The sequence below is a fragment of the Echeneis naucrates genome, chromosome 18, assembly GCF_900963305.1.
Source record: "Echeneis naucrates chromosome 18, fEcheNa1.1, whole genome shotgun sequence".
NCBI classification, from domain to species: Eukaryota; Metazoa; Chordata; class Actinopteri; order Carangiformes; family Echeneidae; genus Echeneis; species Echeneis naucrates.
The window spans coordinates 6015736-6033218 of record NC_042528.1 but is presented as its reverse complement, the minus strand read 5'-3'; the positions used below and the strand labels follow the sequence as shown (position 1 = coordinate 6033218).

Genomic DNA, 17483 nt, shown 5'->3' with positions numbered 1-17483 from the left:
CAAATGACTTCCTCCTGGTTTGATAGAGGAGTAATTATTTCCTCCAGGCCCCTCCCTTCTCCACTCCCTTCCTCCTTTGCCCCCCCCCCACCGACAGAGATGAAATCCCCAAAACATCAAATTACTCCAATAGCTTTTTTCTCATGCAGTATGTTTAAGCGTGTGGATATAGATGAGAAAGGTTTGATGCCGGGTTAGAAGGAGACGGTAGAGGACTAGCACCAATCAACAGCTTGATGAAGGCTCCATATTTCCACCCATACCCACCCCCAGCTGACTCCCTAAGGGGTCGGGACAACATGTTTCTTCCTGTCCCGAGATGTTGAAGGGAGGGTGCTGGTGACAGTGCGACTGGCGCCGAGAGCAGACAAACACACACACATGCATACAGCCAGCCAGCACAGATACACAGACTAGCAGGGGATTTGTTGTGCTTTGTGGTTTTGTTTTTCTGCAAGCACAACAGCGTTTAGTTTGTCTGAACCAGAGAGCGAGACACATGTGCAGGGCAGCTCACAACTGGTTACGGTGGCCTTGTGCACCTATCAGGAAACAACTGCTTTGTGTACCACCTGCAACTCCAATGAAATGAATTTGTCTGTAATTGATTTTAAATAAAGCTCCATGCTAATCGTTTTGTTTTTGCATTTTTTTTTTTTTTTTAAATAATGATTCATAAAAACAGCCCTTCTGGCAGTACATAGGTACCTCAGTTCATGGTGCATATTCCACATTTATGATATTGTGGAGCATCTCTTTCTGTCATGTTTATCTTTTTAATTCTCCACTGTCTACTTTGTCTTAATGCAGAAAATCCCAAAAGTTTTTTTTTTTATTAAATAATGTATTTCCAGGGTTTGAGAAAATGGCAAACATGCACCAATATCTGCTGTGTGGCAGTAACACTATAAAGAACATTAATTACTTTATAATGGCAATTTTTAGCACATGGGCAAAATAAAATTTCCCTCAAACACACAAACAATAAATATCAGGCATTTTGGTGTTTGCACCAATAGCTTCATATCAGAACTACTCAGTGTGAATAATTTTAAACCTTGATTTACTTGAATGAATTTGTTTCAATGCAAAAAAGATCATACAATTAATTACAATAAAGGATGGGAGTAATAGATCATTAAAATTATTTGCTTAAAATCTATACAGTCATAACGCAGCATTTCATCCTCTAAGCCTTCAGTATATGCACTGAATGACTTTCACCATTGGTTATAATCACTTTACCTATCAAAGCAACATAAATTAGCATTTTAGTCGCATTTGCTGAGCTCTACCCCGTCTGTGTCATTAAAACATCAACATTGGAGCTCGTTGCATATTCTGTTTGACTCACTGCCTTTGATGCATGAGATCAAGCATCGCTTCAACAGGTGAAGTCGAGGCTCTGTGCCCTGTGAAAATAATGCCGTTTCCCTTTAAATCACACCTTTCATCTCCCATGATGATATGCTCTGGGTTCACTGACCAAGTGGATTTTATTTCATCTAACAGGCCAATTTGTTTTTTTGTTAGCAAGTAGCATGTACTCACTAATTAGTTGATTAGTTTGGCATCCGGCTAGATGGGAGTTTTTCTTGTGAGGTTTGAGGGCAAGCAGAGGGTGCTCACCCGGTGATATTCCCGACGCATGTTTCAGGAATATCTCTGCGCCTGTGTCATAACATTTATTGAAGTATTTTCTCAATACAGCACAATGTACACTTCCACACTTCTTCATAGCGGGGGAGAGGGCTGAGAGTCTGTGTGAATTTGTGTAAGTTATTACTCACACATACTTCAGCAGAACTGCCTGGACTTCCATCCCTGAGGAGTTCCATCTGCAGGTGGGAGCCAGCGAATCTAAACAAACACAATCACACCTATATTAACACACATGCACTTGTGTACAAATGATAGGACTTTGTACAATTTATAAATTGTAAATACAACTTTAAAAATCCATAACAGTAGTTTGTTCATTCTGTATAAAAGCCACAAGTGTGAAGAGAAATCCGCTTCTAGCTACATAACTACATCAAGAGAAGAAGCTTTTTATTACTGTGATAAATCCTGTAAATTTCTGTATTGCACAATCATCTTCTTGTATTCACTCGAATATTAGGTGACATAAAAGAACAACTTGATTGTTCTCAGATTTATTACTTTGTAAAAGACCCAGTTGTTATGATTAACTAGCAAACAACAACATTACTCACTTAAGAGGATTACATCACTCTATTAACCATGTCACTGAATGTTAACATAAATTAAACTGACATGAGTTGGATTTGATAATTACAAGACTGTGTATATATACATTTTTGTGTCTCACATAGGAATCTACTCTTTGTCTGCAGGATGTGCATCACTGAAATCACAAGGCCAGATTTTCTATGCGTGTCAGTATCTGATCTCATATGCAGTGCATATGGAAAAATGCCAACTAGGCAGATACAACTTACACCCATTTCAAATTCTGACATCATCTGAGATTCAGCTTTAGTATGTTAGCTGGAGGCCTTTAAATAACCTGAGCTTCTTCAAATGCATGTCCATTTATAATATATGGACATATATTCTGCATACTTTTGAACAGAGATTAAAGACATATTCTGCAACATTTTGATCTTAAAATACTTCAAAGTACTAAAAAGATCTATGCAAAATGGAAAACCAATAAGCAAATAAAAATTCTGAAAGAGTATATATCTTATAGAGAGGTCAGCAAGTCAGCAAGTGCCAAATAGGCTTCGTGAGAAGAATTTCAGGAGATCAATAAGGAATTCTTATGTGGACTCACAATGGAGCTGTGAAGATTAGAAGACCTCAATAAACTGGATCATGGTTGGTAGAAAAAGGGGAATTTAATTAATGAAGCAGGTGATGATCAAATGATGATGCAAACCTTTTAAAGTGCTAAAACCTTCAGCAGTGTGTGCGTGCATGTGTGTCTGTGATTTTGAGTGTACAAGTGTGTGTGCGTGCAAGTAATTGGGATAAACAAAGTGACATGACGAGCGCTTATTTATTCATGGAAACTGTAAGGTGTGTTGAATTTTTTTTTATTTAAACTTTTTTTGATATTGAAATATTAACCCTTAAAAATATGCAGTGTGTTGACGTTATGTCAACTAAGTGATTTTTGTCCTGTCAACAAACTGGCTATTCAATAAAAAAAATTACTATATATAAAATTATATATACACACTCCAGTTTGGGTAAGTTGTATTTTCTCAGAGAGAGTAGTGATTGGTTGCACTTCTAAAACATTTAGATTATAATAGGAAATCTCTTTTTTCAGGGAACCTTAGTATTTCTAAATATTTATCCTAATTAGAGACATTAAAAATGTATCTAAATCATTGACACCTTCTTATGTCTCCATATGAACTGTATGAGTAGACATAAGAAAGACTACAGTAGGGGTTGTGGTGAATCCTGCAATTAGTTTAGTTTGGTTCGATTCCTGGAAGTTCATGGGATCAGGTATCAGCTCCTCTCAAGAGAAGGGTCAAACAGTATTACACATCTGCAAAATGGACTACACCCTGGAAATTAAATATTTATCAAGTCACTAATTTCACTATCAATAAACTAATTCAATTATGTGAAATTCCTGATTCATTTCCTGCTTTCATGTTGCACAGATGAACATGACTGACCGATAATTTAGGAATAGCAATTTGAAGTTGTTCCTTGTAGTTAAAAAGTGCGTAGCATGAAGTAAAATACGTATTTAGCTATTTCTGGAAGAGCAGCAACTTGCTCCCACAGCTATTTTATCAAGCTCGACTCATTATTCAACATGATGTGTAGATAAAGACTTTAAGCATAATGCAAAAATGTAATTTTTTTACATTGAACATTGGCCATTTATTAAGTCTTGCGATAATTAATCACAAGATATTGGATTTAACCAAGATTATGCTTTTGCTTGGCAGCCAATCAGTTTTTTGTGGTGCGTCTGTGGATGTAACAGACCAATGACTTAAGGGCTGATAGCAGCAGCTGTTTGTACAGTAGAGGAGGAGGTGGGGGATGGCAGCAGAGGTGGTGGTGGTGGCAGTGAAGGAGGGGGGAAGATGGTTCTGCAGGTTACCTGAGCGTGGAGCGAGGAGGGGTAGGTGAAAGCGGGTGGGAGGGCCGGCGACAGCTCCGCCGGGTACAGTGGGTATGATGCCCACACGTCTGGGCTGCTGGGATATAGAGCAGGCACTGTGAGCTCATCTGTGGAAAAAAGAAAAGGAGGAGTGGAGTGAGGAGAGTGGCCAGTGGATGGGTGGGTGGCTAGAGAGAGAGGGTGGAGGTAGTGGCAGTAGTGGCAGTAGTGGCGGTTGTGGAGGTGCTCAACAGGTGAGTATCAGTTATCGAAAGCGGCTTCTACTCATTTCATTTACTTCAATCAGCTTTGTTAGCCAATATTCTCCTCAATAAACTGACTGTTGAATAATTGCAACTTGCTTAGTAACGTGAAAATTAAGGAAGAACAATAATATAAATAGTAACAGATATTATATAGTTTTATATAGTTTAGTTTATGTAGTTTTCTATTAAACTAAAAACACAAAGTCAAAAGTGTATGCAATGGATTCAACAGTTAGTTTAAATGTAGCTGCATTTTCAGCTTTGTATCAATATTAGCAACAAAACAAGTTTTTTCTTAAATTACTTTAAGTGAAAACACACAGGTTCAACTATGAAAAGTATGTGCTCTCAACAGCCAAAAACACCTTAAACCCTATAGCTTCAACTTAGTTATCTTGTACAACTAAAAACCAGCTTCGACAGAAACATGTTACTATTAAATCTTTATTATTGTGCACAGCATATATACTGTACAAAGCTGGAAAGCTTCACTCACACATATCAACAGCAGCTCAGAGAGCCAGTGTTTATACTTTAATAATATCAGTATAGCTGAATTGTATCTGAAGAGGATGAGAGGAAACCATCTCAGAGATGATGATTTACTCACTGAGTAGTGTAAAGCCACTGTGAAAACAAGAGCATAGTGCATGAGTGAGGAGATGACAGTGCAGAGTGGTACCGAGTGTGCAAACACTTAAAAATGCAGAGTAAAAAAACAAAACAAAACAGCAACTTGTTAGAGAAACATCAGATAGTTGTGTTGTTTAAGGAGCACTTTCCCAATGCTCTCTGTATCCTGGTAACTGTTTATCAAAGCATGATCTGAAAAATTACTGATTTAAATATCTCTTATCAGAAAATGACAGCAATTTCTCTCCTGGTGGTTACGTCATGGTTTCATTAATTGTTTCCTTCCATTTCCCACTGGAGTCTCAAGTACACACCCTTTTTCTGGTAAAAAGAAACAAAGATCCAAGATAAGAGCAATGTGGTCACTCAAGAAAAATGTACAACCACAGCTGGCCTATGTTCAACTATGACTGATTATTGCAAAATCCCCAACTCCTTAGAAAGATATTTAACAGAAATGAAAAATGTGAACAATTCCATACATGCCTGCTTCTCACAGGTCTGGAGTCCAAATCATTAGTCAAAGTAACACTGACCATGTGCTGTTTGCTGAACTTTTCATTTAGTAGGAGAGCCCATGTTGGCTTAAGAAACAAACACAACACTATTAAAAAGAGCACAACTAGGTCAGAACCTAGCAGATGGCAAGACCACATCATAATTGTTTTTTGTTAAGTGTCAGGTATTTTAATATAATGTAAAGCTGTTCTCATCTACCTAAATGGGCCCCAGAATGTGGCCCATTTAGGTAACAGTAGCCAGAGGTCAAGTCTAAGATGCTGCTCTGCACTACTAAAATTGTGATCTGATGTCTGCCAAAATCCATACACAAGCTAAAAACAACAGCTGCACTGTGATTTCTAATATATTTAAATTCTTAATGGTCATTCTGAGAGAAAGCTAAAAGCTACCTTTAGCTTTGGTGCAGTCACAGCTTTTTTACAGAAAATATCTAAGCTTTGTACCTACGTGTGTTTTTTTTCTCCCCCCAAGCATTTCTAAGAATGTAAAAAAAAAAATCTCTTTGTCTGGCAATTCAGACACTGAAGTGGCAGCACTGCTTTTTTGTGCCAAATCATTTTTATGAACTATAGACAGAGAAATTCCAACTTTTAGTCAGCCGACCAATGGTATGACTTCATCACTAGGTAAGTCAGGACCATTTGCACCTAGATGACACTGCTGTTGAGAGTCCAACCAAAGGCACATAAACCCAATGTCTAAAGCTGAAACACAAGGAACCAGCTACTGTTTGTTAACATATACAAAAGAAGCTAATGGCCACAGGAAGGAGCAGCACAGATGAATAAAGAGTAAGATGAGTACAGGGCAAAGTACTCACATGGGTCTCTGCTAATGAACTGTGGCCCGGGGCTCTGCTGGGAGGGGGGAGGGTTGGGAGTGCCAACCAGCTTGTTCTTGGCCATCTTGGTGTTGGCCTTGGCAAACTCCAGCCGAAGCGTCTGAGGGATTTCTGGATCAAATCTGACCCCCTGAGATTGAATGGAGAGATGCGTCAGCAAAAACGTTGTCCTGTAGAGAGCTTTTTTGTGTTTTTTTTTTTAGGATTTTAACTAAAGGCTGAAAATTAACCAAAAATATGTATGTATTGAATTCATTTGTTGAATATAAAGGTGTATGTAATCGTTCAACAGAGAAAATCTGCATATCTGAACTTTTCATTTTATAATAGTTATGCTTTAAATGATGTTCCTCAACATAAACATATGAATCATCCCTGGATTATTTTACAAAAGGATGTTGCCATTTATTATTACTATTGCCGACCCATCAGCTTCAACCTCCATTTCTATTGAGAAGAGCCTTTGAAGTGCTCCAAACACCAGTCAATTAACACTTTCTCTGCAGAAAATGAACATCTGAGCCAACCCCCTGCCAAATTGTGGCTCTATATAAGGATCTGTCATAGACAAAGCAGTGTGGTTAGGGTGTGTGATGGCTTAATAAACATCTTTTGAATTTCTTTGAACCTGACCTTAGCTTCAATGAATCTTTGTTAATATACATATTCTTGACATCTGCAGTTGAAGTTTATTTGACGGCAGGAACTAATTTTGGCACAAGCTTGTTCATGATTAGATATCAACACATCAAACAGCGTGTATACCAAAAGATTTCAGTGTGTTTCATTTTTTTGAATCCTGATTAAATATTAAAGTAAGTTAACTATATTTTTACAAGCAGTAACAAATCATTTGTTCACATGCTATCCAATGATGATAAATAAATAAACAAACAAGCTATTTATATTTGACTTGGCCATAACTCTTGGCAAGATATATGTCTTCACAACACAAAGACACTTAATGATGTTGCATATTTGGTCAGGATGCTTTCTCAGCCTCGTTGTGAATCGAAATGTCCAGTGGGACTTGGCTGATATCTGGAATTGTCACTCTATACTTTTTTATCTTTGACTATTTCATGTCAGAATGTACTGCCAGCATCTTGGCGTTGAGACGACATTTTCATTTGCTTCGACATTCAAGCTTGCTGTAAATAAATCGCTATGGATTACAGTGTCATTCTGGTTTGCTGCATGTGATGAACCACAACTGAAAATCACAACCTGATGACACAAAACTGGCTGGTGCAATACGCCATTTATCCAACAGGCAGGCAGGCCACAAGGACCTCGCTATTCTCCCTGCTGAAGTAGGTGCCTAATGTAATATTGTGATATCAAATCTCCCATTTGCCGTGACATACCAAAAGCAGCACTATCTAAAGGAAGCCAGAAATTTGGGTAAATTCTTAACATGCCAATGCTAAAAGCATTCTGACATGAACATCATTCATGATGGGTCATGTAAAGGTTATTTTGCCCTGAGATCTACATAAAATAACTCCACATCTGCACCAATCCAAATGAATGTTCCTCTAAATTTCTTTTGCCTGGAGGAAAACAAGGAATGTGAAATCAACAAAGGTCCTCTATATCCAAAAACATATCCGCTATAGCTATGGGTTTCATTTGCTTGGATCCAGCAGGGCAAAGAAGAATTTATCCAGCAACCCAAGTTATCCCCTAATTAATCTCATTTGAACGGCTGCAAAAGAGCAGCAGAAAATCATAGGGGTCAAATCAATACAGGAGGGAGGCAGTGAAGAGTAAAGTTCTCTGCAGCACAAGAGTGAGAAGCTGTGAGGATGGGTTTCTCTGCTCGACTCTGCAGGCTTGGGCAAAACTGAGCTGAAACAAGGGAGGGATGACTCTTTTCATGAAGGAGAGGGAATTAACTAGGATTGCCTTGGCTCACTCGCAGCTTCTGCCAGTTGAAGCTGCAGGAGTATAATAAGGTGCAGGGGCATAATGAGGCCTGAGTGCATCTCAGCTTGAACTATGATGAATCTTTACCTTGAAATGTGTTTTGGCTTTTTTATTTATTTATTTTTTGCTTCTTACCACTCCCTTTGCACTTCTGCATGTATTGTTTTGGTGATGATTATAATTGATGTAATGGTGTACATAATAAGAATCAAATGTTATCTCAGAGGCTGTATCTGTTCAAAGTTTAAAGGAAATATAACAGAACAGCCCTAGCAAGAAGCAAATCCCCTATTTTTCTCCAGTTTCTATCTTTCCCATGTTTCAATATGCAAAATTTGTCTTATCTCCATATGACCCACGGGAGGTAGTTTCCCCCAAAAAAACAAGAGCACTGTTCAATTCTAAACCCAACTGAGCAATTGTATGTAAACAGGCTAACTATTGTTGGCTCATAATAAGATGATAATTTTTATCCTTTTTTTGACTCTCTTCTCTGCGTTTGATGTGTACCAAATATTTCAAAATCTGACAGATCCTGCCCGTGTTGTCATGAGCCCTCTTAAGGAGGATGATAAATCTGATCTTTTTCTGTGACAAAGAGATCAACAAAAACTTAAGATGCAATAGAGGGCGTGGTGTATATCCAGACAAAAAATAGCAGTTTGAGCGCTTGTATTCATTACAGTCTATCTATACCTTTGTTTTAAGTGAGCTGAATAAAACCCTGTGAGGATGGGCTCCATTTTATATTTTAAGCTCCCTGTTTGAGGCTTTCTACTGAGCTCCATCCTGAAATATATAAGATTAAAATTAAACCCAGAATCAATATCTTCTGTTTATATGTGAAAGCGAAGTTAATTTTTCTCACAACCTTGCAGGATTCATGGCAAAGCTTTAATAAAAATACTTTATTTACTTAACCAGAAATGTTCAGACATACAGTATTTAAATCAGCCTTGAAATGTTTGTCTTTATTCTTATGGAGAAATAACTTGATTTCCCTGATATCAAATGCGTTTGCACATAAAGTAGAAAAGATCCAATTCACGGAATGTACTAGCGCTGAGCTGGTGCTTGAGAGGAGCACGGAGAGGGCATGACACTTACGTTCAAGGCATTCTTAGCAGCCTCCGCCTCTGATCGACTGTCAAAGCTGACAAACCCCACTGGCTGGGGAGACAAGAAGACAGAACAAAAGAAAGAAACATGGTTTAAGGCAGAAAACTGAGTCTGCACTTCTGTCTGAGTGACACAGACATGTTGTTCTTTTTTATATATATTTTTTTTTATTTTTCATCATATCCACCCCCTTCTACTCTCTCTCTCTCTCCCTCTCCGTCTCGTCCTGTTTATAAAGCTGTGGCGACATAGAGAGAACGAGGGGGAGAGAAATAGAGGCTGGATGCTTACTTTGTACAAGCAGAGTTCATCATTCAGCTCCCCTATGACCAAATACGGGCAATGTGAGAGCAAGAAAGTGCGTGCGAGAGAGTTTAAGAGAGGCAGAGAGGGGGAAAAGCTGAAAAAGGAGAAGACCAAGGGAGAGAAAGAAAAAGAAAAATGGGGGGTCTTGAGAATTAGGATTTAGAGGTTAAAGGTGAGAGTAAAAAGGAAAGAAAGTTTGGTTTAAAGCCCTTCTGGAACAGGTCTGGCAGATGAAAACCATGCAATGTATTCTTCTTCGCATCTACTTCAGAGCTGCTTGTTTTATATTCTGGTGGCATGACTTTATATCCTGCAATAGCAAATATGAGTGAGCAAGAGGGAAAAGCAAAAAAAGGATGCAGGTTAGGGTTGTAATATTTCTAACCACTGCTGTAGACCTGAACAAAGAATAGACATTTTTGCAGTGGATGTATCCGTTTGTGGATTGGGAGTGAGGAGAAAACGAAATCTCTAAACATGCTGGTCTCAGGAGGTCGCACTGCAGCGTGTGATCTGGAAAAGCTAGGGTTATGGGAATTTTGAACAAGTCAAGTGAAGAAGAGGAGGTGGGAGAAGTATAGAAAGGAGGAAAACATCAAAAAAAGAAAGACAGAAAGAAGTGAAGACGTCAGGAGGAGGAAGTGTAACAGGAATATAAATAGAAAGGGTCTGAGATCTGGCTCTTGCTATATATGGTAATGGCTGTGTATTCTGTGGGCGGGAAGGGAGAAGGAGATCGATAGATTCACGCCGTCACTGTCATTGCCATTAGTAGGGGAGTAAAGACACTCAAAACAAAGCCTGAGGAATGTTGTAAAGCACTTAGCACAACGTGACTAAACACAAGTATCAGTTTATGTTCGTCGCGTAGAGCTTTAGAATTAGAGCTAGAACTGTATGGGGAAATGTCTGTCAAGGGAGGGCCAAAGTGCTGAAAGAGATGCTGAGTGTCTCACTTAAACATTAAACAAGAAAAACCTGCACAAGCTACATTTTCTTCATTATGACATACAAGGTTAACTGAAGGCCAGTACAGCCGTTGAACTGTATTGTACTGTATATATAAATAACAACCTGCTATTCAAAAGGTAATTCACAGATTAATCAATAATTAAAAAAGAAAGCAATTTTTAGAAGTATTGATAGATTTTAGTCATCTGGAAAAAATGCAACCACCTGAAGAACTTTTTTCTGAGTTTTACTTAGCAGAATCAATCTAAATCTTGCTAAACCCTTCTCATGAGCATGTCATGTCTTTATGTGAAACATTGTAATGTGGTTATCGCCACACTGCCATGAAGCTAATTTGCTAAATTGCTAAATTTCGAATGTGGACACCTGCCAGCTGAGCTCATTTTCAGTCCTGTGCTCCTGGAGGGGGAAACTCAACCATCAGTACTGCTCTTGTCAAAATGCTCTCTTTGACACCTCAAAATTCTTTTCCATCTCCCTTCCGTTCCTGGCACGTCCCACTGGAGTTGACTGTCTGCAACTACAAGCATACTATCTGGCTGCCAAAGGCAAGTTGGTGCAACACTTTTTTCCTTCCCTCCCCCAAATAAACTTTTTCCCCCCCATATTCCAAGTACTTCCTGTGTACTTGTGCTAATCTTCACTGTCAACAAGCTGATAACAGCAAGAGGGGAAAGGAAATAGGACAAAGGAGAGAAAAAAGACAAAGGTAATGGTGAGCAAGAGGTTGAGTAATACAAACAGTTACAGCATGATGAGAAGCGCCCTCATTCATGAGTTTGCTTAAAAAAAAAAATAAAAAAAAAAAGGCTATGGAAACAACACTTGGTGTGTGTTGAATTGGAACATACCTGTTTGGAGGTGAGCTTAATCAAGGAGCCTTCATACCCCTGAAACAAAGATGGAACATGTCAGAAATGTGGTGAAGTATATGTGAGCAGAATATTCAAAAATTATTTATTAGTTATTGCACAGCAATACTTGCATTTCATAAAGATACTTTTGCCTCGGAAAGTACCTAAATTTGGTTGTTTCAAGGGTCGAGGAGCTCTTATGAAGACCATATGGACTGGATTGTTATGTCTTACCTGATTAATCATGATTTACTGCTCTCAGCACTCATGACATAAACCATTTACTCAGAGTACATACCATAAGCATTATCTAAGTGAAGGATTAGATGCATAGCTGTTGTCCGATTATTCACTTCAACTGTGCTGCGGCCAGGGAAGTATCCTTAATACTTATACTGAAGCATGGTTACTTTTTTTCTGATGCTCCACTAAACCTTGCAACCTTGTATTCACCTGAACTAAGCTCGAGGAGTCTGTTCTGTCGCTAAGTGAATTTCTGAGCGGATGCACACAGCTATGTTTTTGTACCACAGGCAGGGAGCCATTTTTCCATGAGAGGTGCACACACACACACACATACACACACACGCACACACGCACACACACATAATCTTCCCATGGATCAAGATGTGATTGAACCTCGGCTTTAGGAACACAGACACTTGAACCTCGCGGGAGAGTTTCCATTGCCATTTATTTCATCACCATTAATGGAGGTCCCATTGACTGTTGGAAAGAAAGCTGCTAAGAATAGCTACAGCCCATCCATTTAAAACATACAAACATACCTTAAATGGTCTGAACAGTAGATAGAGCTCCCGTGGCTTAATATCCAGTGGTAGCCCACTGACAAATAGTGTTCGGACCTGAGGAAGACAAAAAAGAGATCATGTATTTTTCATTAACCTCCACTAGTTATAAATAGGTACCTTGCATACCTGACAGTAAAGGATGAGGTTATAAGGAAAAGGACACTGAGCGTGAGCTGAATAGTTCCCTGTATTAGCGCAAACAGTTAAAGAGACTTTTCAGATTGTGTTTCAGCTCAACAAACACACACAGAAAATCAAACCTTTCAATGCCAAATGTGTTGTGTGTTTAATCTACTGCGAGTTGTGTTTTATGGCAATCCTCCCTTACTGCTGTAGCCTCTGTTTTACATTTGAACTTTTCAACTTGCAACTTGAGCCGCCATTACTGGGGACTTACAATGTATACGTTTGGTCAGAAAGACAAAAGGAAAAATGCAACTGTTTGCATCGAGTCAAATAAGGTGGAAAACCACAGGGGAAGTCACAGGAGAGCATAATCACCATTTTCTTATCCAAAGTCCAAATGTGCCTTCGGATAAGAAAATGGTGATTATGTCAGGTTACAGTGTGCGTTAAAAAGGTTAAATTAAGTGTGATGAGACCAGGTGCACTGCAGGTGAAGATGTGTTTTTTTTTTTGGTAGAAATCTTAAAACATTTTTGTGAAAAAATCTAAATTTACTATAATGAAAACACTGTTCAAAGCCAAGGTACATGGCATTGGTTAGTAGCAGATATAAGACAGCTGAGAGCAGGTGGGTGAGGATGAACTCATTTTACTAAGTACTGCTTTAAAAACTATAGGGAGAATGTACAAGAAAACTCACAACAAATTTACTATTGACTAAACTGAAGGAGGGAAGCTGATCAGCATGTTTTAACTATCTAATTAGAACAATAGCGATGGTATTATTAAAATAATAAATTAGGCTGGTGATAATAATACATAATTTCAAATATGCTGCTGTGAAAAGCATAGCTGATTTTGTCTGAGCTAAGAAGAGTAATATCAGTTTCATATACAATAAATAAGAATAAACCAGGAGTTTAGGTTGATTTAGGACAAAGACTAGCAACTAGGGAGACAGAGTTTGCATAGCTCTAAGTGAAGACAGTTAAATCCATGGCCATTAGCACCTCTAAAGCTCACGTATTAGCACATTATCTTTGGCTGTTTGTGTATTCTGTGCAAAAAAAAGTAAGCTTAAGACGCAGCAAAACATGCAACAGGGAGCTTACATGACTGGGCTAACCAGAGTGGTATCAGCAATAGTGAAAAAATTATTTCTCTTAATAAAAAGTTGATTTCTGGATGAAAATAGCAGCTGGTAGTTAATTTCCAAAATGGCTAATGGTTTAGGGGTACAATACTATGGCTACTTGGTTGGCACGCTAACACTGAATTTATTGGCCAAAGCTGTAAATTTAGCTATAACCCTGCTTTTTTTTTTTGCAGCATCAATCCTTAAATTACACTACTGTCAACCTCACTAATGTATAAAATCTTAATGTTTGTGTGAATAGCAGGTACTTCTTACACAGACAGATAAGCACTAGCGGCCAAAATTTTGTAAACACAGATGTAACAGCACTTGAAGACACAGGTGCTGAGACATCCTGTCACAGCTCATGAACGCAGATCTGGTTACATTTTCGAGGCAAAGCACCAGGAAAATTTTATTAGTTGCATGTAATTGTAGATGTGTCTGTCCTCAATAAAGGGCAAGTTGAGGAAAGAGTTGTTAACACAGGTATTTCTAACTATTAACTTCAACATGTGTCTACTATTAACACGACTGCTTTATTTTTTACATTTAACCTCTCTTAAGCTTAACAAAACATTGAGTTAAATCCCCCCTTTCTCCAGTATACTGGTGCAAAAATATCGAGGCAGACATGAAAAATAGATATAAAAAAAAAAATTATTTAGACAATTGTATTATCTCTGCAGGCATTAATCACACCTCCTACCTGGTATTATTGGCTCATTAAAGTTGGCTTTGTACAGGAAAATAATTGGTTTACAGCGCAGGAGATATCAAAATCAGACAGTATACTGTGTGCACCAAACTGGCAAACAGTATCTCCACCTTTCACAACAACATGAGTGCTGTAATAGAGGATTTGGTTGTGCATTTTTAATATTTGTTTTATTATATGGTTCTATTAAAGGCTGAATTTAGAATAAAACCATGGTATGCAGTTACATAGTGGAGATTTAGAGCTCCCAGATTCATCAGATAGTGGACTCAGAACTCGGGGGACAAAGGAACTGCTGAACTAACACTACACCTCATTCCCACATGTAACCTGATACGCACCGCTGATGCCAAAGTCGGAGCAACACATAAACAAGAGAGCTTAGCAACTGGGGGAACAATAGCCAATGAGTGCCAGACTGACCATCGAGCCAAAAAAATTCTCACCTTCACTCTTATCTTATCGGAGCTGAGCTGACCTCACAGGCCCATCACTGGGCTCTGTCTGAGGCAGTTCTCTTTGAATAAGCTCCACTGAAGGCCTCCTTATGTGGAGTTACATGGGAACAAAGAGTGAGACCAGGACACAGGCATGGCCATTAAGCTAAAATGACAGTAACAAAAAAAAATTGCTGAAAACTAGACACCCAAAGTTGTTTGGTAAGTAAGACCATTTCTAAGAAATTTTAGATATCACTAAGAGGCAAACATCCTAGGTCTGACTTTTGTCTAAGATTAGAATTGTAAAATCAGTCAAACTTGATGGCTTACCAAGCGACCTAAGACTTCACCCTTGGTTTAGCTCCTGTCTTGAGTCATGAGGTTAATAGACACTTGGGATCTGTATATGCCGCACAAATCCTGATAAACGCACAACACTGAGTCGTCCACACACATAAAACAATGGAACATTCTTGACTCTGTTGGACCTCAATCCTGAGACTTCCTGACGTCAGCTGTTGTGATATATGATTGTTTTGCCTGAGTGTCCGGTGTGCAGCTGCCTGCACATAGTGGATGCAGGATGATTCAGAGGCAAATGTGTCAACAGCTCTCTCCTGCAGACATCTGCTGTTGATTACAGTATCCATCCTTATTTATGTTGCTTTGAGACTGGTCTGGAAAAAGCTGAGAGTTATAAGCATTTTGCCATCAGGTGAAGTGAGACATCAAGATTTCATGATGTAATAAACTAAACTGAAGGTCAATACAGAGGTTGAGCACATCCGTAAAAAGAAAAGACAAAGTTTCTGCCACTGTTTTATTGGGTTGTAGAGACACTGTTTTATTGGTTCCTCGTGAGCCACATATCTACATTTCCATAGTGCTGAGTGGTCTCCAACGCGCCTTTGAATCATTGACCATTTATGGCATGCTCACACACCATCATGCATGCAGGATTCAATCAAAAACAGCGGTCCCTACCTACCACAAACCAGCTGAGTACTTCACAGCCGGCGTACCAGTGCAGTTTCTTGGCAACGCCTTAGCGGAGCACAGCAGAGTGTGGCGCCCCGGGCCAAAACATCAGATCCTATTAAGGGCACTTCTGCAGCAAGTCCCAGGGGATACATGCACCTCTTATCAAGGAGTCCTGATTCCAAAAACCCCAGATGAGGTCATCACCCTATTGATAGTCAATCCTTGTACCTTGCTGGTTTACCGGTGACACCCCTAGGTTGTAGAAAGACGACTAAGAGGTCTGTCCTTTCACCAATAATCAACAGTTAAAGTAAGGGACTATTTTTACCAAAGTTAAGCGTTATCTTAAAGGGTGATACGGGTTTATCAATGCAGAGATACCACTGTGCTCATCAAAGGAATTGTTGAGGTGGGAACTCGGGCTACAACTAAGAATTCTATTTTATATTTTGTCTCCTTGGTTTTCTCAATTATCATTGCGTTTATAAAAAAATAATTTCCCAGAGTCTCATGGGACATTTAAAAATCCAAAACCCACACATTACTATCATGTCTGAAAGGACTGATAAATTTACTATAATTATATATATACATAGTTATCAAATTATTTTCTGAAAGTTGTTTCTGTTCAAATAGGAACAAATCAAAAGTAAGACTGAACTTAATATAAAACTAAGAGTGAGCTCAACAAAATGTGCAATTATGCCTGAGTATGATAGGTCAAAGTTTAACCAGGAAGTTAATTGAGTTTGCAATGGACAATTTACGTCATAAGTTTATTGCTTTCCTTTGTTTTCACTCCCAAATAAATTGTATTGACCTGGACGTTTGTTTTGAACTTGCCTGTTTTTGCTCTGTTGGACTTGTGTTATAATGCCATTGTGTTCAGAGATCTAAGCAATTGACTTTGTTTTTAGTTCTAAAAGGAACAATAGTCAAACCTACTAAAATCCACATTACAGTAAACCACAATTGTTGTTTAAATGAGCCGGAAGAGTAAGAAAAATAACATGTAAAAATACATTTAGCATTGAGTTAAAACATCTGGTATATTAGGAAAAAAAAAATCAGTTAGAGAGATATGTTATTTGTAGCTGTAATGAAATGACATGTTAAGGAAAAAATCTCACTTACACAAACAGAGACCAGTCTTACTCTAAGCTTTTCCACATTCCCACTATCAAATGTCACAAAGCTCTAATTAACAAAACCATAACTGGTGGCTGGATCAATAACTGGCTGAACACCATTTAAAACTTGCATGATAACATTTAAAATTTCCTCCAATGTAGCTTGCACCTAGTCGGCCATTAAGAAGTCTCTTGACTTGTCTCATTAGATGACGTAGCAACTCAATCATGTGCCATTTCCATTCAGCTTGCGCTGCAGACTTATAATTTCTAATTTATATATAATAATTTGTTACACCCACCGCCTGAAATTTCTCATTATCTGTTGCACTGTCTGACTTTCTTGGACATTTGCTCTGACTTTAATTGAGAGCTTTTTTGACCATCTCTTCCAGCTGAAATGAGGGACATGACCTTGGTGCAATGTGAAATAATTACTACATGTTTCATTTCTTCCTCCCTGCGCATGTGTGTGTGTGTGTGCAGCTGGGTTAATAGATACAAGTCCTTCAAACCAGAAATTGCAGGACACAGCTCTAAACTTGAAGTCTTGAAAGACAGTGCTCAGTAGCCTGCCTACTGTGGTGTGAGTGCTTACAA

The 17483-nt window shown here is 38.6% G+C and overlaps 1 protein-coding gene across 4 annotated transcripts in view; it reads right to left on the bottom strand.

Annotated features, from left to right (window-relative positions):
* LOC115059138 (RNA-binding protein with multiple splicing-like) overlaps positions 1–17483 on the bottom strand; it is a 34037-nt gene that overhangs the window by 8614 nt on the left and 7940 nt on the right. Inside the window, exons 2-7 of one of the 4 annotated variants that reach the window (XM_029526744.1) lie at positions 12330–12407; positions 11539–11577; positions 9398–9460; positions 6341–6491; positions 4100–4227; positions 1791–1860 (exon numbers count right to left, since the gene is read on the bottom strand). In XM_029526744.1, coding sequence (XP_029382604.1) covers positions 1798–1860; positions 4100–4227; positions 6341–6491; positions 9398–9460; positions 11539–11577; positions 12330–12407 — 522 coding nt within the window. In that variant the 3' untranslated portion in view covers positions 1791–1797. The remainder of the gene's footprint in view (positions 1–1790; positions 1861–4099; positions 4228–6340; positions 6492–9397; positions 9461–11538; positions 11578–12329; positions 12408–17483) is intronic. The other 3 variants (XM_029526745.1, XM_029526746.1, XM_029526747.1) reach the window with 3 other exon arrangements.